General features: G+C 46.6%; 1 protein-coding gene across 2 annotated transcripts in view; it reads left to right on the plus strand.

Moving 5' to 3' along the window:
• The window catches only part of GPR107 (G protein-coupled receptor 107), a 53,734-nt gene that overhangs the window by 10,624 nt on the left and 18,344 nt on the right, over nucleotides 1–24,766 (plus strand). For both annotated transcript variants that reach the window (XR_013996695.1, XM_081103963.1), the window contains exons 2-14: nucleotides 204–320; nucleotides 588–638; nucleotides 884–963; nucleotides 2,278–2,402; nucleotides 4,163–4,200; nucleotides 5,751–5,807; nucleotides 9,604–9,714; nucleotides 10,511–10,644; nucleotides 13,986–14,061; nucleotides 15,322–15,395; nucleotides 15,820–15,937; nucleotides 18,553–18,683; nucleotides 22,636–22,679. Coding sequence is in view for 1 of the 2 variants with exons in the window: in XM_081103963.1 (XP_080960089.1) it covers nucleotides 204–320; nucleotides 588–638; nucleotides 884–963; nucleotides 2,278–2,402; nucleotides 4,163–4,200; nucleotides 5,751–5,807; nucleotides 9,604–9,714; nucleotides 10,511–10,644; nucleotides 13,986–14,061; nucleotides 15,322–15,395; nucleotides 15,820–15,937; nucleotides 18,553–18,683; nucleotides 22,636–22,679 (1,156 nt within the window). In the remaining variant the exon portion in view is untranslated. The remainder of the gene's footprint in view (nucleotides 1–203; nucleotides 321–587; nucleotides 639–883; nucleotides 964–2,277; nucleotides 2,403–4,162; nucleotides 4,201–5,750; nucleotides 5,808–9,603; nucleotides 9,715–10,510; nucleotides 10,645–13,985; nucleotides 14,062–15,321; nucleotides 15,396–15,819; nucleotides 15,938–18,552; nucleotides 18,684–22,635; nucleotides 22,680–24,766) is intronic.

Raw genomic sequence — 24,766 nt, forward strand, 5'->3', positions numbered from 1 at the left:
AACTGTTGATATCTTATGCATTTCTGATGAGTCATCTTGAGCTTTGAAACAAGATCAGGTACCACAGCTGTATATTTTCCTAAGTATATCGAAACATTGGTTAGCTAGCAGGAAATTAGACTAGTTTTTCAAGCAAACGAATAGGTTAAATAATCAAGTTAACTTCTCCCTATTACTAATTTCACCTCTGCAAATCTTTTTAGGATGACGTGAGGCATAAGGTTCATCTAAACACCTTTGGATTCTTCAAGGATGGGTCCATGGTGGTTAATGTCATCAGCCTTTCAGTGACTGAAGGAGCCACAGACAAGGACCTGACTGTGAGTGTCTTCCCCGGACAGCAAGGGTTGACCCTTCTCTGTTTCTTAGATGAAAGCTTTGCCCCATACTTGAGTGAGAAGTGTCAGAATATGGAGAAAATAAAGCTTGTGAACAGGCACCAGATAATTTTATTTTTAACATTTAAATTGTAATTCGTGAATAATTTTAGTAATTAGTGATCCTTCTTGCAAATGAACGCCATGAAAACCGAGAGGAGGCCAGGCCATCACGTGGCCATTTACCTCTACGCTCTTCGCCCCTCTTAGATTGGATTCAGCCTCGACCGTTCCAAGAATGACGGATTTTCTTCTTCCCTGGTGAGCATTGAATGCGTGACTGGCCACACTCCTCACTCCGCTCAGGACACCGGTGGGAGCACTGCTTCTGTTGGTGGGCTTTTTTCTGGAGGTGGCGGCTGCCGGGGCTCCGGGTATCAGCACACCCACGGTTGTGTTGTTTGCAGTGCAGGGTGGGCCCTGGTTTGTCTTGTTCCTGAAAACGCTTTTTCCGTGTTCTAGTGTGAATGAATAAGGTGGTGTATAATTGGGTCTTCCTTTCTTAGGATGAAGATGTGAATTACTGTATTTTCAGGAAACAGTTTGTCTCTGTCCCCCTTCTAATCCTAAACTTCTCCAGAAGTGAGTAAGTAATTCTAATAATTCCTTCAGTCAAACCCTAGAGTAAAGTTGGGGGAATTTGGTCATTGAGCTAACATTCACTGAGTATCTACCATTTGCCAAAGACTGCTGAGTGCTGGAGGTTAAACACAGGGCGAGGGAGACAACGGCCATCCCAGTGATCACAGCAAAGCAGAGAGGTGGGCCAGAGAGACTGATGTGGGAGAGAGGGAAGGCTTCAGGTAACTGGGGCCCAACCCACCTTCTAGTGAGGAGACTTCACCAGTGAATAAGGAAGGGAAGAACATTTCCCACGTAAGTGCCAAGGCAGAATAGCACGAAATGGTGTGGTGTGTTCCGTAAAGTGGGTTCTTACTCCCATCTCAGTGAGGGAGGGACAGGAAGGCTTCTCCCCAGGCAGAACCAGAAGTGCTTCCCTTCAGCTGGATCGTCCAGTTTAGGTCCCGTGCCGCTCAGGCTTGGCAACTCACTGGCCCGCGTGCAGGGCGGGTAACAGCAGCGGGGTCTGTTCAGGGAGGAGAAGGGAGGAGATGCGTTCTAGGCGTGCAGCTCCAAGTTCCCTAGGCTTCACTTGAACATTTCATTGTTCTTTATAAAATATATTTTTATTGATTTCAGAGAGAGGGAGGGAGGGAGAGAGAGAGAGAGAGAGAGAGAGAGAGAGAGAGAGAGAGAGAGAGAGGGAGATAGTAACATCAATGATGAGAGAGAATCATTGATTGGCTGCCTCCTGCACGCCCCCTACTGGGGATTGAGCCTGCAACCTTAGGCATGTGCCCTGAATGGGAATCGAACCGTGACCTCCTGGTTCATAGGTCAGTGCTCAACCACTGAGCCACCGCAGCCAGGCCATTTCATTGGTTTTATCTCATTCTGTTTCCCTTGTACACCAATTTATTGACTATATCACAGATACTTAGTGGGAAAGAATGTACATCAGAATTGCGTGGTTAAAAAAGGACACATGTAATACCTTTTGTAATACTTTAAGCAATAAAAAAATAAATAAATAAAACAAACAAACAAAAAAGAAGCAATGTTAACTCAAGAAAAAAATAAAAAAAGAATTGCGTGGTTGCCAAGAATTTCAGCCCTGCGGGGGAGACTGCCTGGACCCTCGCCACCTCCCTACTGGCTTACTGCTCTTGGGCAAGGTGTTTAACTTTCCCGAGCCTCCGTTTCAGCATCTGTAAGATGCAGGTGATAGAATCTACATCGTAGGATTACATGATGTAATGAATTTAGAGCCTAATATACAACACTTAAAGGTCCATAAGCATTACCTTGAACTTTCCCCTTCTATCTTCTTTGACTGTAGAGTGAAAATAAAATCTCCACCAGAAGCTGGTACCCAGTTACCAAAGATCATCCTCAGCAGCGATGAGAGCCAGGAGGCTGGTGTCCCCCCGGTTTCAGCAGGCAGCCAGGCTGAGACGAGACGAGGTAAACGTGAGGTGGAGCTAGCCTTTCCTTCACTGCCCAGCTTGGTGGATTCTTTTTGGTTCCTAAGTAAAAACAAACATGATCTAAGCATTATTTTATGGTAAAATATATAATCATTAAAGAAAAGTGGAAAATACGGAGAAGGTGGAGAAAGAAAAGTCATTTCTCCTTACCGGTACACCCAGTGTTAAAATTTCAGTAATTGATGTTTTACCTAAGGTTGTTTCTTAAGTGGAGGACATTTAAAATTCACGGTTACAGGTACCACTTTAAGCATCCCTGTTCACTTAAAGATATTTTATACTTATCACATATCCGTTAAATGGGTAGTATAATTTACTCAACCTCTCCCTTTAAGGAGGCATATTTTCATTTTGATGCTATTATAAATATTGCTGCATTGGACTTCTTTGTTCGTAAAACAATTTTCAGATATAGAACTTTCTTTAGGATGGGTTCCCAGAATTGGAATACCTGATTCAAAGGATCTGAGTACGTCTGTTGGTGCATATTTTTAGTTCCTTTCCAAATGAGTTGTGTGGGTTTATCTACTCCTCTCAGAAAACATGTGGGAATAGTGCCCATCTCACCATGTCCCAGCCAACACTGTGTGTGTGAATGTTAGTGAAAGGCAAAAGGGCATTGTTTTTGTGTTCGCTGTTGTTACTAGGTTGCACTTTTTTCCTATGTTGACTAACCAATTTATATTTACCACCTCTTTTATTAACTGTCAGGTTTGTCTTTAAAAGCAAATTAGTATTCATTGCATTTTATTTATTAATAAATATTAATAATATTTATTGTATTTACACTTTTTTTTTACTTTGTCAAAACTCTAACCCAAACTAGAAGACCTGCAGGAAGACTGCATTTGTGTGGTGGTGTGGTTTCATGTCTGCGCCGCCCCTCATCCAGATTCCTCATGCACAGGGACCGTTTCCTGAGCAGGAAATACTCCTTTCCTTCTTTTTCTTCTGGAACCCTCTCCCTTCCTGCAGGGAGTGTGGGATTCTGCCTTCCTCATGAAGAGTATCTTAAGTAAAAATAAGGCCCAGGTGCCCTCTTTGTTCCATGAAAGAAGCCATTAGCAATCTTAACACTTCTTGCTAGGCTGTTAATTTTTCCATGTATGTAAATAGATCTCATATATATTTATTTTAAACAGTGACCTGTTTTCAAACATAATTACCTAGATAGTTAGAAAAGTCAGGCCATGTGGCATCTCTGGCAGTAACATACACTAGATTATCAGATGAGTTCCCTGTTGGTACTGAATATTATCACTTATTAGATACATTTATAACATAATAACTTCCAGTTTGCTGCTTCTACAGCTCAAGAATTATTTTGAGATTTAAAGAGATGGCAGTCCAGCCCTGGCCGATGTGGCTCTGTTGTTAAGGTGTCATCCTGGGCACCAAATTGTTGCTGGTTCCATTTCCAGTCAGGGCACATGCCCGGGTTTCGGGCTCTATCCCTTGTCAGGGGCATGCAGGAGGCAGCAATTGATGTTTCTTTTTCTTCCTCTCCCTGTCCTCCTCCCTCTCCTCTCCTCTTTCTGTAAATATCAATTTAAAAAAAATCTTTTTCTTTTTTTTTAAAAAGAGAGAGATGACAGTCCACAAGATAGCATATGGTCTCACCTTTTTTGTTTGTTTGAATTATTTGATATTAGACAAGCTAGAGTCTCATAAAATGATGCTATGATATACATATGAGTGAATCCTACAGTAATACCTTTTCAATGTTTCTGCTTCTAGAGAGTGGAAAGTCTAAAAGAAGTACAGAGAATTCAAAGGTAAGACCTAAGCACCCATTTGTGCTCAGCTTTTTTGTTTATATATGTATATGTGTGCATGTATGGATCTCTTTTTAAACATACACATACACAGGTACATTCATATACATACACATGCCTAATGTACAGGGAGCTGCCTTCTGTTTGGAGACATAATGTTGGCACACTGGAACAACTTAACAGTGAAATTGGGTGCTGCATTGTACAGCACTTAAGTGCTAAAGGGCCAGATAGTGGGTGGAGAGGGAAACGAGCTATCTGGAGAACCCTCTGGAAGGAAGTTTCACCAGGGTTTGAAGTTTGCTGGATTTGTTTGGGGAAGAAGAGATGGAATGGGATGAAGACTGTCATAAGCAAAGACTGGAAGTGGAAATGAGCATAGCTGGGCACTGGCCTGTTTGAAGTAAAAGGTACATATTTGGGAGCAGAGAGAGGGATCTTAGATAATACAGAGCTGGCTGCATATGCTGCTCCTGCCGTAGACACTTAGCTGTCTCATGAGATCCACTGTCACAGTGTCACAGTGCTGGTGCTCGGGTCACCCTTATTTCACTTACTGTTGCCCCATTGTGCTAGTGTCGTGATGCTAGCCATTCAGATACGCCAAAGAGAAGCTTCCTTTACGTGAAGAGGTGAACATTCTTGACTTTTCCTCTTTCCTTAAAGAGGAAAAAAAAGCCATGGGGAGGTTGCTAAGATCTACAGTAAGAATGAACCTGTCTTTGAAACTGCCTACTTTATAAATTAAACTTTCTCATCGGTATGGGTGTATAGGAAAAAGCATAAACATAGTATATGTAGGGTTTGGTGCTATCTGCAGGTTCAGGCATCCCCTGGGGGTCTTGGAATGTATCCCCTGCAGATCAGGAGGGAGGACCATATTTAAAATGGCAATTTGATACGTTTTGGTTTATGTGTACATTGTGAAGCTATCACCACAATAAAGTTAGTGAACATTACCCATCACCCCAAAAGTGTTTCCTGCCCGTTGCCATGCTCCTGTCCCCTGGCAACCACTGCTTTGTCCCCGTAGATTAGTTTCACAAAACTGCGCAGATGGGTTATGCGGTGCGTGCTCTTTTGTGTTCTTTCATTCAGCGTCAGTATGCTCAGTTCATCGTGTGTGCATATGTCAGGCGTTCTTTTCATTACTTCGTCCGCTGGACCAATGGCAACCTGTTACTCACTTGCAGTCGGGAGTGGAGTCCAGGGATGGTCAGGGTGTGACCTGGGTTGGCACCCTAGGTCTTGCTGAAGCTTTAGTAGTAGAGAAGTGCTCCAGCAGGAAGTTGGGGGGCGGGGTGAGGAGTGGGGTGAGTGAAGAGGCAGAAGACAGCTGAGTAAAGGCAGTGGGTGAGGAAGAACGAACATTCTCTGTGAAAGGGGATTTCAGACATCGAAAGGATGGTGGATGTTATTTTTAGGAAGCTTTTAAAGGTCGGCAGACGGAGGCTTTCCGAAAAACGTCTTTAAGTCTTTATGTTTATTTTTATGTTTATGAGCTTACTTTTCCTGCCAGTGTCCTAAAGCAGGTTGTTATGTCTTTCTAGGCAATGGAAGAGAAATCCTTTTCTGTTCGTAATAATGGCAGGGCACTTTCATTTCGGGTATGTATCTTTTTTGAGTAAAGCTTGATCTCTACCACGTAAAGAGTGAATTTTTAAAAGCAAAAGCATTTTGAATTTAGGAATAATTAGGCATGCTATGTATCAGTCACTTGAGTACAGTAGCTCTCTTCATAACAAACCTACAGGGTGGATATTATCACCCGCCGCGTAGCAAGTCATAAGCCTCTACGAAGGAATAACTTCACGAATGTCCAATATGAGTGATAAGGCCCAGATTCCAACCCCATTCTGCCTGGCTGTCCCCACAACTCTGCCTCTAATCCTACGCTGACTCCCATTCAGAGTGCTCCAGGAGGACCATGGGTGATCCTTTAGGGTGATGATGTAATTTTAGATGAGTTCACCGAGACTCAAGGCCGTGAGTGACCCGCAATGCTGTCACCATTGTTAACTGCATACGAGTGTTTGTGGCGGCATCACAGCCCAGGTATGTGGTAGGAGGTCGGACTGGATCTCAGCACCAACTTACTAGCTGGTGACCTTGGACAACACTTCACTTCGGCTCCTCGCTCTTTAATCATCTAAGAATGAAAAACGGTGGGACTGTCTCATAGGGTTGCTAGGCAGATCATTTTTTTAAAGTGCACTGTAAAGCGCTATGCAAATAACCTTTATTATTACTTTGTAAAAGTCACTGCCTCTCTCCTAACCCGTTTTCATTCATTGAGGTATAATCTGCTTACAGTGAGTGCACAGGTCTTGAGTGTACAGCTCAATCAGTGTTGACAAATGCAGGCGGCCATGTAATCCACTCTGCCAGATGCTCTGCTTTTATCGCTGTGGAAGTCCCCCACCCCTGCATCCTCTGTTCTGGCTTATAGTGGCTTATATTGCCTAACAATTTTTTTTTTATTTTTTTATTTTATTGAATTTTTACAGAGAGGAAAGGAGAGAGATAGAGAGTTAGAAACATCGATGAGAGAGAAACATCGATCAGCTGCCTCCTGCACACTCCCCACTGGGGATGTGCCCGCAACCAAGGTACATGCCCTTGACTGGAATCGAACCTGGGACCCCTTCAGTCCGCAGGCCGACGCTCTATCCACTGAGCCAAACCGGTTTTGGCTTTTTTTTTTTTTTTTTTTTTTAGGCCTAACAATTTTTATATGTTAAGTTTAGTAGCCATTGGTATTAATAGCTAACTGAGAGCTTGTGGGGTAGTCACCTCCAAATCCTCCACAGCTTTCGGCTGTCTCAGAGGGAAAGCCCAAGTCCTTCCACTTGTCTGCAAGCCCACAGGTCGGCCGCTGTCATTTCTATCCTTGGCTCCTGTTCCCTGCCCCTCCCCTCCCCTTGCTAACTCTGCTTCAGGCACACGGGCCACCTTGCTGCTCCTAGGAAAGATGAAGCCTCAGGCTCTGCTTTAACTGTCCCCACTGGGAGGAACACTTGTCCCTTGGAACCCTTTTGATTAATTTCTTTCTCCTTCAAGTCTTTCAAACACCACTGTCTCAGCAAAGCTTCCCCAGTCACCGTGTTTTAAATGCAGCCACTCCCCTTAGCCCTCCCCACGCCATTCTTTTCCCTTCGCACTTCTTGTTTCCAACATGCTGTAACTACTTACTGTGTTTGTCAGTCTCCCTGTAGAAGGTAACCATAAGGGCAGGGATTTTCTGTTTTATTACTGATGTATATGAAATTCCTAACCTTGGACCTGGCCTCTAATAGGCTCTCCATCAGTAATTATGGACATGAATGAATGAATGCCAGGCATTGTGCTAAATACTTTTATGTTATCATTATCTCAGTTCATCCTCCCAACAACTCTATGAAGTAGGTACTGTTATTATTCCCCTTTTACAGATGAGGAAACTGAGTCTCAGAGAGGTTAAGTAACTTGCCTAAGGGGAGGACTCAAACCCAGGTTTTTCTGACTCCAAGGCCCATGTGTTTAACCACTTTGCTTTACTGCCTCCTTAAGAAAATACAAAAGGTACTTTTCTCTCTTTTTTCCCTCACTTTAAAATGCTTGTTCATAAAATAAGTGTTTTGAATGTTTTTGTAAAAAGCCTTTAAAAAGTAATTCAAAAGGAAAGCATATCGGATGTATACATTGTCAGTTACTAATGCGTGCGTCAGGTGAGTGTCAGGGCAAAGCAGCGGACACTGCTGATGAGAACATGGGTGGAAATGGCCAGTTCGTAGGGTCCCCGGGATGCATAAAACAGGCAGTGCCGGGCTGCTTGCCTTTTGTCCGCTTCCCCTCTCCTTGCAAAGGAGTCGTAGGTGACTCCTTCCTGTTCTCCTGCCCAGTGTTCTCCCCGTTTTGCACAGTGAAGTCACCTGAGCCTTTCTGCTCCATCCACAGAACAAGGATGATCGTTCATCCCCAGAGCAGGAAAGCGACTGTCGGAGCTTATTCCAACTCTAAAATTGACATTTTTGCTTTATTTTTGTTTTCTCCTTAAGGGTCAAGTGCCAACTCTGATGTCTTTAATAATTATATTGATTTTTTAAAATATTTCTTAACTTCATCTGAGTCTTTGAGAACTAGGAAGTTAATATGTTTAGAAACATTTTCTGTTCTGGCTACCCGTGTGGACTAAAATACACGTCCGACGTTTACAAGGATGAGTTTGGGACGTGGCTTAACAATTTCAACTTGAATATTCTTGGCCTTTTATTTCGAGCTTCTTCTCAGGTGTCTCTTTTTCCTCCCCGCCTGTTAAATTGTAAGGTATAGTATATATACAAGAGAGTGTTAGTACCTGTATTGGTGATGAATACAAATAGTTGTAAGTAATCACCGTTGTAACCATCACTGGGACAAGAGATGGAATCATGCTAGTACCTCACAAACTCCATATCCTTCCCAACTCCAGAGTAACCCCGATTGTGAAGAAAATGTTATAATCATGTCCTCACCTTTCTTTATAGTTTACCATCTGTATATGTAGCCTTAAGCCACATAATTTAGGCTTATAGAAAAATTCTCTAGGATAGACTCAGGAGTTGCTTCTATGATCTTACATACATGTATGATTTCTTTTGATTTACATTAAACTTCATTTGGACACATGAAATATAAGAAAAACATGTCTGAATATAGAAAATGTAGTATTTATTACTGTTGCTTAAAATTACAGGTGTAAATTTTAATGAGGGAAATTGTTTTGTTTTTAAAGGATTTGTAATTGGTTTTTAGAGAGAGCAGAAGGAACAGGGACAGAAACATCAGTGTGAAAGAAAACATTACCGGCTGCCTCCTATATATTCCCTACCCAAAATTGAGCCCACAACTCTGGCATGTGCCCTGACTGGGAATCGAACTGGCAACTCTTCAGTGCATGGGATGACGCCCAACCAACTGAGCCACATCAGCCAGGGTGGAATATTGGTTCCTTACCTTGTCAAGTATTAAATGAACCTCCTTCAGTTGTCAGGAGTATTTTTACCTAAATAATACGTTGGCTTGAAAACTAGATAACTGCATCTTCTAAGGTTGCCTTGGAAGACTTCTGCCAAAATCCATCACCAATGGATAGATGTGTGATAAGGCAAGGATAGTAAAACGTTCATTGTGGAATCTAGGTAGTGGGTATATAGGTATTTGCTGTATAATTTTGTCAACTTTTCTGTTAGCTTGAAAGTTGCTATAACAACTTTGGGAGGGAATCATAGAACAAGAAAACATCTTTAAATTCTGCTCTGGGAGAATTTGATTTCTTGAAGGCTATCTTTTTTTTTATTCATAGTATTCATGATTTCCTTCTAAGACTTAAAAATTTAGCTGAGGATTTGGGTACCCTTTAATTTTTTTCTCCTTCACTTTCAGTTTTCCTTTAACATCAGCACCAATGAGCAGGAAGGCCTCTACAGTCTTTATTTGCATAAATGCACTGGACCTAAAATGCAGTCTAATGACAAGTTTTCATTCAACCTTGATGTGAGTACCATATGGAAACTGTTCCACATGAGTTTTGTCAGCCGTGTAATATGGAAGACATTTATCTATAATAATAAAAGCCTAGTATGCAAATCAACCAAACAGCAGAACGACCATCTATCTGAATGACCTTCCGGACAACCACGCTATGTATGACATGCACTGGCAGCAGGCCAGCCAAGGCGGGTGCCAGGCCACCCTCTGTGGGGTGATCGATGGGAGGCTCCACAATTGATCACCCCAAAGAGGGAGGCCCAGGCCAGCCAAACAATCGTATTCCATGCTTGTTGCCCGCAGAGGGAAGCGACTGGTGGTGGTGGGGGACGCCAGTGTGCAGTGCCACAAAGGTGGCAAGCAGTGATGGGGGCGGGGCCAGCTGCCAGCAGCCAGGGGAAGGAAAGTCCCGTAGGCCCTGATTGCCGGCCAAGCCTAGGGACCCTACCTGAGCAGATTGCGAGAGGGCGCAGGCCCGGCTGAGGGACATCCCCTCTCCCCCACTCCTGTGTATGAATTTCATGCACTGGGCCTCTAGTTTCTCTATAAGAATAGATCTTAAGACCACTTAAGCGAAGTAAAAGAAAAGTGTGGCCAGTGGGCAGGAACTTTAGCAGAGGGTTCATAAACAAGGACTATAAAGCAATTGGGTGTGTTTACATTTCAGCCAGTGCACTAAGAATGTGTTTGTTCTCTACTGGTATTCACTCTTAAGCTTAAGTTAAACAGCTAAGATTACAAAGTGCTGGATGTGAAATGATCTGTTCCTGAAAAGTAAAAATAAACTTCATGTTGGTTTCAGATTGAGATCACGGAGAAGAATCCTGAGAGCTACCTCTCTGCAGGAGAAATCCCTCTCCCTAAGTTATACATTTCTATGGCCTTTTTCTTTTTCCTTTCTGGGACCATCTGGATTCACATCCTTCGAAAACGACGGTAAAATACTACTTCCTTAAGTCCTTCAGCTTCGAGTGGGTTGGTATTTGTACAATTTCACCTTTGCTGGCTTCTGCACCTGGGCAGGATTGGCACCGGCCATTTTGTTCTCTTCAAAGGGCATCTTCCCTGAAACGTAGGGCACTGCAGGAGCTTTGCATACCTTGGTGTTTGCTCACTTCCCATTGTTTTTGCTTAAAGGCAAATCCAGAGATTTCAATAACATACAAGCAAAATACAATGTATATAAGCTGAGCGTTTCCGTAGCGAAGAGATCACAGTGCAGCACTCCACGTGAACACGTGGGTCCCAGTCAGGGGCTCTTTGTTCTTGAGAACAGGTGAGGGACAGGGACCCACTGCCTGGCCGAGAGCATGAATTACCGCTTCGTACAGAGGCCTCCGCTCAGAGCTGGGCTGGGAGAGCTGCTGACCTTCCGATACTGACCTGGGCTTGTCACTGGAGAAATCCTCTTCAAAGCCCATCTGCCTGGCTGTTGGCCTTTCTGCTGAAACCCCTGTGGCTTTCACTTCCTGTACTTGTCTCTTGAGGAGACCAGCTGCAAGCTGCATGTAGGTGGAGCTAATGTTTAATTCTGTCTCTCTCTCCCAAAATTGAGAAGCAAAATGTAATTTTCAGTTAAAGGATACAATTCTGTTATAGGATAAGGCCCATAAGCTAAGTAAATGATGGCGTGTGAATATGGCATTGCAGTATGGGATAAGTTAAATTTACATAATAATCAGGGACCCCAAATACCTCTCTCTGGAGCGTGGGGCAGACATTGATGCCTCTGACTTGCTCAGCTGGGAGCAGCGGGAACACCCTGCCCACCGCCACACGGAACGAGCCTTTTGTTTACCTGGGAAGGACCCCACCCAGTCACTTGGACTAGACGATCAGCAGCCGTGAATAAGACGACAAGAATCCTCTGAAGTTAGGCCATAGAAGGGTTTTGTTTTGTTTAAAGAAAGTTTTGCCTTTGCTTTAATTAGAAAAGTGAGAAGTGGGAGCAAGAGCTGACTTGCAGTGTGAACGCTGTTGCTGCCTGTGCCTGCTTCGCGCTCCGTCCTCTCCCTCAGCTATGGAACTGGCAGTGAGTCTTGCGCCGGCTTCCTCTGAGAGCTGAGCTCTGGAGATTTCTGTGCAGGAAGGCTTTGCACATCAGGATGCTCTGCAGATGTGAGGTGCTTTCATTCCCTTTACTTAGTGATACAGCAGTCATGGGCACTGGCTCACTTGAATAATAAAAACTGGCAGCAGTTTTAAATGTGTGGTAAATGAGGCTGACCTACTTTGTGCATGTTTTAAGCTTTTTATTGAAGTATAGTATACACACAAAATGTATGGTTTCCGCCCCCCACCCCATCCTCTTGTTTCCCCGGGAGTCTGACAGCGGGTCGGTCATGTGAAGTTGGAAATTTAAGTCATGGGAAGGATGTGACTCCGTGGCTGCCGCTGCCTTTCAGAGTCTTGCAGCCCCTCCCACTGGAAGGAGTTGAGAGATCTCTGCCTGGGTTTATTGAGGCCTTGACAGGGGAAGCGAGAGCCACGGGCAGTCAGTACAGAGCTGGGACTGGAGCCCAGATGTCCTGCTGTGTACACGTGGCTCCTCTCAGCTCTGTGCTGTCTGCCTTGGGCCCAGAGCCCCTGGGCAGTGGAGGGAAGCTGGTCGTTTTGAGTCAGGCACCTGGTGGTGGTTATTTTAGCTAATGTTCCCACAGCTCCTTGAGGTAGGCAGGTGTAGCCCCATTTTTAGAAGAGGTTACTGAGGTTTAGAGGGGTGAAGGTCATCGGAATAGAACCAGTATTGGAGCCAGTTCTGTGTGGCTTTGGACCCTGTGTTCTTTCTATCACATCACTGCCCCAGGCGGGAGGCGGGGAGGTTTTAACTAGGACTGCTAGCTAGGCGAGGTTGCTGGGGGGTGGGGGTGGGGTGGGGCATGGCGGGGGAGGGTGACAATGGGCAGTTTTGCCCTGTGGTAAATCTAATTGCTATTCACAGTGACAGACTAATCTGGCCTTGACTTCCTTTTTGACTTTTGGGCACTGGGACAGGAAATTACCGGAGAGGAAATCATTCTGGAAACAGCATGTGTCAGTTCAGGGCACACCCTCCTTATCATCCTTGCAAGGCCCTCTCCTTCGTTTCCCTTCATTTCCCATCCCTTCTCTCATTCCTCCCCAACCGCTCAAAAGTGTTTATTATGTGTTTTCTGATATTCGTGCACTTTTATAAATTAGTAATGTTTATTCATGTTGCATGTATTTTTTTAAATTTTTTTTTTATATTTTATTGATTTTTTACAGAGAGGAAGAGAGAGGAATAGGGAGTTAGAAACACCGATGAGAGAGAAACATCAATCAGCTGCCCCCTGCACACTCCCCACTGGGGATGTGCCTGCAACCCAGGCACATGCCCTTGACCGGAACCGAACCTGGGACCCTTCAGTCTGCAGGCGGATGCTCTATCCACTGAGCCAAACCGGTTAGGGCAATGTTGCATGTATTTTTAATTTATGTAAATTATACTATCTATGGATATTATTACTAGCATTTTTCACATGGTGATATCTGTTCTGTTGATTTTTTTTTGTCTGATGTCCCACTGTCCACATTTTGTACTGCTGTGGCTTTGCTGAATGTCTTGATACCCGAGTTGGAGTTTCCCGTGGCTCTTACAGAAGTCTGTGTTCTTTAATAGAGTTTTAACTTTTTCTCCAGAATGGTCTTGTGTGTCCTATTGGTTAAGTCCTGGGGGAGGTGGGAAAGGGTAGTGGAACATAGTGCTCAGCAGCCCAAAGGTGGACAGGCACCTGAGTGAGCCTGGGGGTGGGGTGGAAGTGGGTGCTTTACCCCACTGGCCTGGGGTGTTTGGCAGGTTCCAGCCTTGAAGGGGAGCGAAGAGGGCACAGCCCTCCTTGTCACCAGGCGCTGAACCGCCTCCCCGGGGCTGCACATTTCCCAGTGAGCTGTAGCTCCTCCCCTCTGTTCACTGGGGTTTCAGTGTCCGCAGATCCATCCAGTCCACTTCCTGTGGCCTTTCCCGATGGTTTCTGGGGAGAAAGCCTGTTCTGATTTCTGTCTCACGGTCTCAGCCTCTTCAGGCTCCCGTGCATGACTCAGTTCCGTATGCAGTGTGGGCTTCAGTGGTAGAGGTGCCTCTAGGCTCCTTCAAGGCCTGTTCTGCAACAGAAAGGACTTTTTAAAAGGCTTCATGTTTGGGGTTTGCTTAGATTACATTTACTGCCTTCTTATAAAAACGTCTGATGCCCAAGGCTTCAAGCTGTTGTGTGGGAGAATGGAATATTTCTTTCATTCTTTTCTCTCTGTTTTTATAGGAACGATGTATTTAAAATTCACTGGTTGATGGCGGCCCTCCCTTTCACCAAGTCTCTTTCTTTGGTCTTCCATGCAGTACGTATGGGTATTTTGGGGTCATTTATGAAATGATGTTCAATGCTATATGATCAGGAAAATCAGGGGAAAGGGGATACATCCGTGGGAACCCAAAGGTAAAGAACGCCTTTCTCAGGAAGCCTCTGACGGGAGGGGCGGCTGGTCATGGGCATAAAGCATCAGAGCCTGGAGTCCCAGACGCAGGCACCGTCTGATAGCAGCGCAGGCCCGGAGTTTCCCTGGGACACAGGCTTGTTGTCATTTATTTGTTTGGGTGGGTGGGGGGCGTTGGGTCATTTCTTGAGATGAGACTGCCACCTGCTGAAGTGTGTCCACGGCTCCCTCTTCCAGACCTTCCCCGTGTTCCCATTTGATTGCAAGTCCAGTGTTGGCGCTCTTATTCGAGAGAAAATCGATGCTCTACACACAGAGGCATAAAATTGAACTGAGCTTTGACTATTTCGCCCCGATGCGGATTGCCATGAGCCTGCCCCTGAGAGTAAGGTCACAGCTCCCCAGGGTGTAGGCCTGCGAGGCACCCGTAGGTGACAGTCTGTCTCCACATGTGCACTGCCTACTGCTGCGCTTACAACGCGTCAGGGAAAAGTAGCAGTAGCCACTTAGTCTGAAGAAAGGACAGGTATCTGGGTAATTTTTTATTTGGATCTGAGCTGATTTTTTTTTTTTTTTTTTGAACCATGTGGATAATGAGTGATGGGATCCTTGAGTGACTGTAATATCCAGGTAGCCGAGTATGATAGGAGGAAAGATGTGTAAGAAACGTGTGTCCCCTTTGTGAGTTCTGCCAGGAGCATGTCAGTGCCCTTCTGAAACGTGCCCCTTTAATTAAAATGAGATGCTGGCTTCAGGTAGCTCTAAATTCACAGAATTTCTCCCCTCAAAGAAAACAGTTTTCTAAGCTGGGTGATTCCATGTAGGTTTTTACTGAGTGACTGGGTGGTGAGAGGTAAAGTTCTCGGGTGGGACACTGAGAAGACCTATGGCATTTGGACCATGGAGATTGGAAAGAAGAGATGAGGCAGCCATTTGCCCGGGGGAATCACCTGCCTCAAGAGAGGGACCCAGGCTGAGCGTTAGTGACACTGAAACGTGTCAGTTTCTCAAGCTGGTTGACATTGTTCACGCACTCATGTGCTTTATTGTGAATTGACAAGTGAGTCACTGGACACCTTATCATGAGGTCTCTGTGGATTTCCGTTTGACTGCACTGGGCGGGGGGCCAGCCATTGCCCTTTCTGAAATGCCGTTCGCTTGCAGATCGACTACCACTACATCTCCTCCCAGGGCTACCCCATGGAAGGCTGGGCTGTCGTGTACTACATCACTCACCTGTAAGTGTGCAGGGTGACTCGTGACGTACTCATACCGGGACGTGACATATCAGGTGTTGGGGAAGCCATGTCAGGAAGAGACCTGGCTCAGGTTGACTGTGCCGCCCTCCTGTGCAGCCTGGCTGGGTTCCTGCCATGCCAAAGGGGTGTGGTGGACGGGTAGCTGCCCACACTTGAGAACTCGGGGCTGTTGCGGGCCCCTGGGAGGGGGCTGCCTCCTTGTGGGGACTGGCTGCTCAGGTGGTGGGCTGCATAGCTAACTATTTGTGTGCGGAAGACTTGCTCACTTACGACGAACTTCCTGGATTTGGCCACCTGTCTTTTGCAAGAAGCACGTGAAATCATAGCATGAGCTGTGGAATCTAACTTGCAGGGTGGGACTCCAAAGAGACCCATTTTTGTCTGTGACATTTTTCTTTTTCAGTTTGAAAGGGGCCCTGCTATTCATCACCATCGCGCTCATTGGCACTGGCTGGGCTTTCATCAAGCATATCCTTTCCGATAAAGACAAAAAGATCTTCATGATTGTCATCCCACTCCAGGTGAGGGACGCTCCTCCGCTGTGCTGCTCTGTCCCCCACTTAGCCGCTCCAGGCCTGTCTGGGAGCGGGGGTGGCCCACACAGAAACGCCAGCTTCCCCATGGGGGGTTCTGTTTCTGAATGTGGACAGGCCTAGGCCTCAGGCCACGGCACTGGGAGATGTTTGACCGTCAGTTATCTTTAACCGGCACGTGGACATCTGTCCCTTAGTAGAAGGCTGCTGAAAAGTTAGGGGACCTGCTGGCTTCTCTTCCTCCCCCTTGTGTCCTGTAACCAAATGGGCCTCTTAGAGGAACTCAGTACATAGCAATTTTGTTAAATTATTTTAAAATTCTGAATGACACCAGTGAGTTCCCACAAGGTAGATGTTGGCAAACATTTCTTAGAGCCTCCCTGTGCTTGGGGCCTCACCAGTGAGTCCGCAGGAGAGGATCCTTGGAGCAGAGCCGGGCGGAAGGGCCCTAGTAAGCAGCGGTCCTAGCAGCGATGCACAGCTACTCTGCTCGGCCGAAGTGCGCCTGCTCGATAAAGTTGTTCTCGTCGCCCGGGCTCATCTTGGAGCACACTGTCCATGTGGCAGGCGAGGGGAGGAAGAGGCCAGCCCCCGGCACGCAGGTCAGCCCGCTCAGCTCCGGCAGCAAAGCCACTTCACGTCAGTAATAAGGGATACACGTTACCGCCAGACCAATGGCACACACCAGTTACTGAAGGTTCCAAGGAAGACTGGTCATCCAGACTCTAATGACCTGGGAGGCTTTGTGTGTGGCTGGGCCTGGCCTCGATGCTTAAGGAAAGAACGATGACAAAGATGACAGGCCCAGGGGGAGTGGCAGTAGGAGGTGCTGTCCAGTGGACGGAGGTGCTGAGTACCCGGGTCTTGGCTGATGAGCTGCCAGGGTCGAGAGCTCGTGAGTGACGAGCCTGGGCCTCTGCCCCCTCTGCCACACCGCTCCCTGAGCCCCCTTTCCTCTTGTGGCCGCTCCCTCCCCTTCAGTGTGAACTTCCTCCTGGCCTAACTGTACGGTGACCGGGCTCAGTCCTCCCCCTGCTCCCCATTTGTTCGTCCGGAGGAGCAGCGCACAGGGTTATGTGGCAGGTCACTCGAAGAAACGGCATTTAACCAGTAACTGTAAATCCCAACATGGAGACTAGCCTAGGAAGGCCTTGAACAGCAGCCTGAAAAGTTAAAACTGCTTCTTTCCGGCCATGGGAGCCACTGCACATTTCTGCGTAAGAAGTGAGTGCTGCACAGAATGGCGTTGCAAGAGCGTTACTGCCCATTGCTGCCCACGGCACCTCGGGGACTGGAAGCCGAGGACACGTGCAGTTAGGAGTTCAGGCTGTGGAAGCCTGTTCTCCGCTCTGTCTTCGCAGACGGAGCCTCAGAGACAGGTGCGAGGATAGACTGGGCTTCGGGAGGAGCCCGACGCTGCGTGTCAGTGGGAGACTGGCGTTTCAGGGTCACTGCGTTAGTGTCCAGTGGTGTATGCTTCTGTGGTGATTGAGCTGCATGCGTCCTCAACAGAGAGAGAAACTGCACTTGGAGACTTCCCAATGCAGTGCAGCGGATTTTGCATTTTTGTTCAAGTGGAACATGACCGTTGCGAACAGCACGTCAGGCCGAGGTTTGGGAGCTCGGCCTTGTGGGGGGTGGGGTGGGATTAGCCGCTGCATCCACACCTAGCAGTGGTCTTTGAAAGAACATCTCCTAGGCTGTCCCCCGTATGCTGAGTAGCACCGCAGGTTTCCAGGTGTTGCCGTCTCAGTTTAGGCAGCCGCAGGACTTTTCAGAGCACGCAGAGAGCTTAACAACAGACTGAACACACGAGACAGAGCCCTGACTGGGGATGGAAGTAGAGCACGGGCGCAGCTGGACAGAGGACCTGGACTGGAGTTACTCCTGGGAGGGCGATGTGGCTCCTCAGCCAGTGGCTGAAAGCCGCCACTTTTGCCGCCCTGGTCTCTGATGACATCATCTGGCACTTAGCAGAGGTACTGTCACTGAGGAGCCTGGGCATGTGGCTGAACAGGAGGAAAGTGCAGCGCCTGCCTGGTGACTGCGAGGCCTAGGGTGCTGGAAAAGCCACACCGCCTGGGTAGCCGCTGCTGTACAGCGGCCCGCATTCAGTCTCCGTTCTGTGGCTCGGCAGTCGCGAGAGGCTTAGCTGGGTAGGTCTGACTTGCTGTCCCAGCAGTTACAGCAGACAGGCCACTTGCCTCCTTCTGGGCTGGAGAGACTTGATCACATGGGGCGGGGGCTCCTGGGCTCTTTCTCTCTCTGCCTGGTCTCTTCGACATGGCAGCTCCAGGCAGGCGGACTTATTACAGGAAGGCCCTGGGCTCCACAGGTGTCTCTCCAGAGAGCCAGGCAGAAGCTGTGTCCTCGGACCTACCTGGGACATCGCCTGGCGTCGCTCTCCTTACTCAGGTGGCCAGAGCAGCCACAAGCTCAGGAGCAAGCAGAGACGGCGTCTTGGTGGGAGAGAGCAGGGGGAGTGCTGCTGTGGCCATAGGTTGGGGGCCTACTGGCCCCAGTGCCCCCTCCCCCCTTGTTGGGGCTGCTGTTGTGAGAATCCCCCGGTGTTCTGGGGCCTCACTGACGTCTCTGCCCTGTAGGTCCTGGCAAACGTGGCCTACATCATCATAGAATCCACCGAGGAGGGGACCACAGAGTACGCCTTGTGGAAGGACTCTCTGTTTCTGGTGGACCTGCTGTGCTGTGGGGCCATCCTCTTCCCAGTGGTGTGGTGAGTACCCACAGGAGGGGAGGCTGTGTGCACCCCACGAGGCTTGTCTATCAAACCCAGCAGCTGGGCCAGCCATTCCCAAACTGGGAGTCACACGGGGCATCTGTGTAAAACACACAGCTTTCTGGGTCCCAGACCATCTGAATCATCTCAGGACCCTGGCTTTTGTGTCCTCTCAGGTTCCCCAGGGGATCCTGATGGAGCTAGTCTGGCAGCCTGGCTGGTTTGTAGCGCAGGCTGGCAATAGAGTCTGGAAAGGAGAGCTTAGCAGCAATGTAAATAGCATGGATTTGGAAGGAAAGGAGTTGAAGAAAGCCCATAAATAAGCTCTTCTTGCCAAGGTAGATGGGAAAAAAGGAAGTACATTAACATAAAACTAGTGCTAGTGCCCCGCCCAGGTGGCTTAGTGGTTAAGGGTTGACTCGTAAACCAGGAGCAGCAGGTTCCAGGGCCACATGCCTGCACGCCCCCTACTGGGTATCAAGCCAGTTGCGGGCTCCATCCCGGTAGGGGGCGTGCAAGAGGCAGCGATCAATGATTCTCTCTCACCATTGATGTTTCTACCCCCTCTCCCTCTCTGAATCAATAAAAACAATTTTTTTAAAAAATATATTTTATTGATTTTTTACAGAGAGGAAGGGAGAGAGATAGAGAGTTAGAAACATCGATGAGAGAGAAACATCGATCAGCTGCCTCCTGCACATCTCCCACTGGGGATATGCCCGCAACCCAGGTACATGCCCTTGACCGGAATCGAACCTGGGACCCTTCAGTCCGCAGGCCGACGCTCTATCCACTGAGCCAAACCGGTTTCGGCAATAAAAACAATTTTTTTAAAAAAACCTAGCGCTAGTTCTGAGCATGTAAACATTTTGGACATCCTCAAGAATGGTGGCTTTACTCCTAGAAATGGCAGGCGTTGGATGCAGAGCTTGTAAAGAAGCGTGAGGCCAAGTCAGCGCTTGATGAGAAAGTGTCCTCATTAAGCCTCATGCAAACTGAAGGCAGTTCTTGGTCCACTGGGAAGCAAGTAGAGGGAAAAGGCCAGCAAAAATAAGACACTCCCCTTATAACGATCCAGTTCCGTGTTCCTTGAAAGCAATGAATTATTTTGGAATAAACTTTAAAAACAGTAGATTTCCTGCTTCCTATTAGAGGTGAGGTGTTCCACACTGCAATGCCTCATGCACTTAAGTTAATATTTTTTAGGATCCTGGGTTTATAGGTCATTTACTTATTCTGATTATTTAGGACATGGTGTCAGTGAAGTGTAGTCCTCATTCCAGCCAATTAGATTCACTTTTTTTTTTAAAATATATTTTATTGCTTTTTTACAGAGAGGAAGGGAGAGAGAGATAGTCAGAAACATCGATGAGAGAGAAACATTGATCAGCCGCCTCCTGCACATCCCCCACTGGGGATATGCCCGCAACCCAGGTACATGCCCTTGACCGGAATCGAACCTGGGATCTTTCAGTCCGCAAGCCGACGCTCTATCCACTGAGCCAAACCGGTTTCGGCTAGATTCACTTTTAATTGGCTCAGGAGCAAGGACAGAGACGACATCTTGGTGGGAGAGAGCGCGTGGGAGTACTTAACCCTCATTCCATATATCACGCGTGTACAGGTAATAATTCAGCAGAGAAGAGAATTCGAATGAGCTATTTTATCTCTGCAGCCTCCTTACATCCTGCCCAGGAATAAGTTAACTCAGGTGTCTGTGACCAGATGGCCAGCATTGTCTTCAGGCAGGAAGTGTCCTGGGAGCATTTGAGATCATGTCCCCCAGCGTATATCATCAGTTAGACACAAACATTTCAAAAGAAAGAAAGAGAGCAGCCTGTTGCTCGGGTACAGAGTAAGACTACTCACACCTGCCACTCAGCAAAGTAGAAGGGTAAAGGGCGCACGGGGAGACCCAGACACGCTGTGGAGGCACAAAGGACCACTGCCTGCCACTTGCTCCTTACAGCACTAACAAGCAGATGCCGCAGGCAAGCTTCTGTCAGGTAAATATTTTGAAAAGCTGTACAAGAGAAAAGTCAAGTACCAGAGAGGAGATTTAAGAAGCAGCCACTTTGGACATGAAGTGCACAGTGTTTGGAAGGGTTATGGATGGTCTGGAGGCTCTAGAGCAAGCATGTCAAACTCAAAGGCTAACGGGCCAAATAAGCTAGGTTTAAGTGTCTGTGGGCCGCAAAAAGACAAAAGCTTCAATTTTCATAGAAACGTAGGTTTATTTCGATAGAGACATGCTGAACACAAAGGGCTGAAATAAATGAGTAATTGTTAACATAAAATAATAGAACATTTTAATAAAAATTAATATTTTTTCTTGAACATTAACTTAACCAGACACTGAATAACTACACAAATTAATAAGCGAAATGCAAATAAACCTATTTTTCTTGTTCTCCGAAAGCGAAATATTTCCTGTTGTGCATAGCAAACAAGTCAATACAAGACTAATGACATGGCAGTGGGCTAAAATATTTGCTGCTAGTATTAGTGGAGAGAAATGGTGCGCCTGTGCATAAGGCACGTAAGGAAAATGAATGCAACACGATATTGTGAAAATTAAGTTACAAAATTTTTATTAAAACATTTCTTACATACCATATGTTGGCTGGGCCGCAAAAATAGTCCTTGTGGGCCAAGAGTTTGACATACTTGCTCTAGATCAATTGGAGACATTACCAGTAAATGAGATGTATTGATCTCTTAATGCCTCATTATGCCTCGTTTAAATAAACGAGGCATGTGGCCTGCTGGCCACGAGTTTGACATGCTTGATGTACACATTAAGGATTCGTGCCAACCCATTTGCTCAGTAGCTGTAACAGACATGGACAGCGACTTGGCAAACTATTTGAGAACCACACCTGTCGTGGTTTACTCACTTTTAATTATGTCAGAGGTTGCATCATCCTGCTTGATCATAACTAAGATCTTCTGAGCTGGTGGTTCCACTGGGAACCAAATGGTTCTTACTCCCATTCTTACACCATATCCTTTACCATAATTCATGTCTAATGTATTTGTTTAACTTTAATTTTTGTCACATAAAAACATTCATTTTTAAATGCTGAGTCTCAAACCAGTCATTTTTGAGCATCCTAGTTATAAATTCCTACTATATCTAAAAAACACACAAAACATTCCAATCCAGCAGCGTTGGTTTGGTGTCACCTTTGTGCCACTTACTTTCAGGTGTTGCTCCATTCAGTTCTCACAAGTGGGCAGACCATGGGGGTTTTAGGAGAAGTAATTCATTCACAGTCAAGTGGAGAGTGGTGGACTCCAGCCGGGTCTCACCATCTTCCCCCTGGCCCATAGCTGCCTGTGTTGTGCTCATCCTTAAGACGGTCTTTCCCTGGGTGAACTCTACCTAGAACTCTGCTCTGCAGTTTCTTTAATCATATTAATGTTCTCCTGCCAAAACTGTAATGACGGTCATTAGTTACCAGCACCTCCCAGCCGGAAAAGAGACTCCCTGGAGGCCTGCATTTTTCAGCCAGGTTACAAATCCCTAGTCAGTGACAGACTGAGTTTGTATGAAGCCATGTGCACAGCTCCTAGACCTAGACTTTCAGACCCATTCTCTCCAGGGAGCAGGTGAGATCCATGATGCTCCATTGTCTTAGTGGGGGGTGGGGGGTGGGGGTAGTCGTAGGAATGAGATTAGAGAGATCAGGAATGTTTGTCTCCTCATGCCCAGGCCTCTGCCAGACAGGTTTTGGTCAGCAGGGCATCTGTACCTTAGGCTTAGGCACCATACATGCTGAAGTGGTGATGATCGAGGATCACATGGTTAGGAAGAGTCTGAAATCGTCCAGTTTAACCCTTTGAGTTTATAATCGAGGATTTCAAGGCCTCAGGTTACTGGCCCTGGAAGTAGAGAGGAGTGCAGGTTTGTTAGCTAACCTTTTGTTCCCCAAATGTTTGTTTTTAGGTCAATCAGGCATTTACAAGAAGCATCGGCAACAGATGGAAAAGGCAAGTTCCCTGGAGCTCTCTTCCGGCTGCTCAGCCTTCCCCAAAACCACGCGCCTGGGCACTGCTGGGATGTGGAGGAGGAAGGGCGTGTCTCTGGGCTGTCTCCCCAGGAGCAGAATGGGGGTGCCCGCTTGGGGAGCTTGGGGGCTTGTAAGAGCCGCCAAAGGATGTTTGGTGAAGACGACGCAGATGCGCACAGTGCAGAGCCCTGCTGGGTGAGGAGGCTTGGGGGGACCGCTGCTTATTCTAAGCTGGTTCCTGTCATTTCCACCTTCTCAAAACTGCGTCAGAAAGAGGAATCTTGTCTTGGGAGGAGCAGGCAGCACTCACTGTGAGAGCCGTGGTTTATGGATGGGATGGCTCTGTGTAGAGCATCCATCCCTGCTGGCTTAACACGCTTCCAAAGTGGACGTGTTGGTATTAATTTAAAGTGAGCCTGCTGCCGGAAAGAGCCATGAAACTCTGCTTTTTAAATGGTTGTGCCGTTAAGGCCCTTTTGCGTCTCCTTGATTTTCCAACCACGCCTGCTACGTCAGAAGCCACAGAGAAAATGTTTTGTGTGTTCCTGGGCTTGTTGGAATAATGTCCACGACTGCAGGCCGTCCGGTGTTGGGGGTAGGGGTTGGGAGCACTGCTCTCAGAGGTGGGAGCCGCCTCTCGGTCCATGAGATCACCACTCAGCACTGATAGTGATGTTCTTTTTTTTTTTTTAATTTTATATTTGTTGCCGAGTGGGTTTTTTTTTTAAGGATCTTATACCTTTTCTTTCCTAGTTTTTTAAAAAAATATATTTTTTATTTCAGAGAGGGATAGACAGATAGAAACATCAGTGATGAGAGAGAATCATTGATCGGCTGCCTTCTGCATGCCCCTTACTGGGGATCAAGCCCACAACCCAGGCATGTGCCCTTGGTTGGAATCCAACCTGGGATCCTTCAGTCCGCAGGCCAATGCTCTGTCCACTGAGCCAAACCGGCAAGGGCTGATAGTGATGTTCTTTAAGGCAGATTATTCATTTGTTGTTAAATGTAAGTTTTGTTGCTGATCTGTTTTCTGATTATAAAAGTAATGTGGGTTCCGTTTAGGAAATGTGGAAAACAGATAGTAGGTGCCAATCTTATTTCACATTTGCTATTCAATTAATGTCAGGTCATTTCTTAAAAGTGAATTAAACCTGATTAAGGCTTCACACCAGTGTTGGGCAAGATCCTGGGGTTCTTAGGGCACAGCATTCGGGAGTATTCCTGATTTGGACGAAATAGCTTCTGTTGCGATTCCTGCTCTCTGGCCCGTGTAACGCTCTTGCTCAGCGCAGCCTGCTGTGTGAGGGTCCTGCCTAGACTGGGAGCCCTGGGCAGTGCTCAGAGGCCCTCTCCCAAGGCCTACCCCACAAGTCTTCTGCTTATATCATGCTGCGTAGCCTTCCTCCAAGCCATGGAACTCCCAGAGCCATCCTGCCTTCTGGGAAGGGGGTAGAGGAAAATTGCAAAAAATAAATTAGAATTTAAGTAAAGCACCTTACAAACAGAAAAATCCAAAGCAGAAAATAAGAACCCACCTTCTGGGTATAATTATAGTTTGGAGCTATTCTTGTTTTTTGTTTCTTCTTTAATGCACACTATAAGGTCCTTTTATTATTTTTTTAACTTAATGAATAGGTCTTTCTCTTAATTTATTATATTGATATGAGACATTGTATTTGTCATCTCTATACACTTCAGTATTTTGGACTTGTTTTTTGACTGTTTGGCTGTTTAGCTGCAAATGTTTGAGAATCCCAAGGGCAATGTTTTTGGTTGATAAATTTAATCTGTGCTTTTTTTCTTGGCTTCATCCTTCCCCCCCTTCATTCTTCCTCACCTCCATCATTCTGGCCCCTCTGTCTCTGCCTTCGCCACCTTGCGTTTAGAAGGCATGGGGATTACTGTCTCTGTGGCCGTTCATTCCATGAGAGGTTTTCATTGGCTGAAGACTTACTAAGCTCTGGCGGGGTAGATAGCACAGCAGGTGAAGCCCAGGATGGGTCTGTCTTGTCCTCCAGCAGCTGTAGTAAAGAGAAGGGAAAGCTTTTGTCCTCACCTGGGGCA

This window comes from Myotis nattereri (genome assembly GCF_964212035.1).
Source record: "Myotis nattereri genome assembly, chromosome: 12".
Classification (NCBI taxonomy): domain Eukaryota; kingdom Metazoa; phylum Chordata; class Mammalia; order Chiroptera; family Vespertilionidae; genus Myotis; species Myotis nattereri.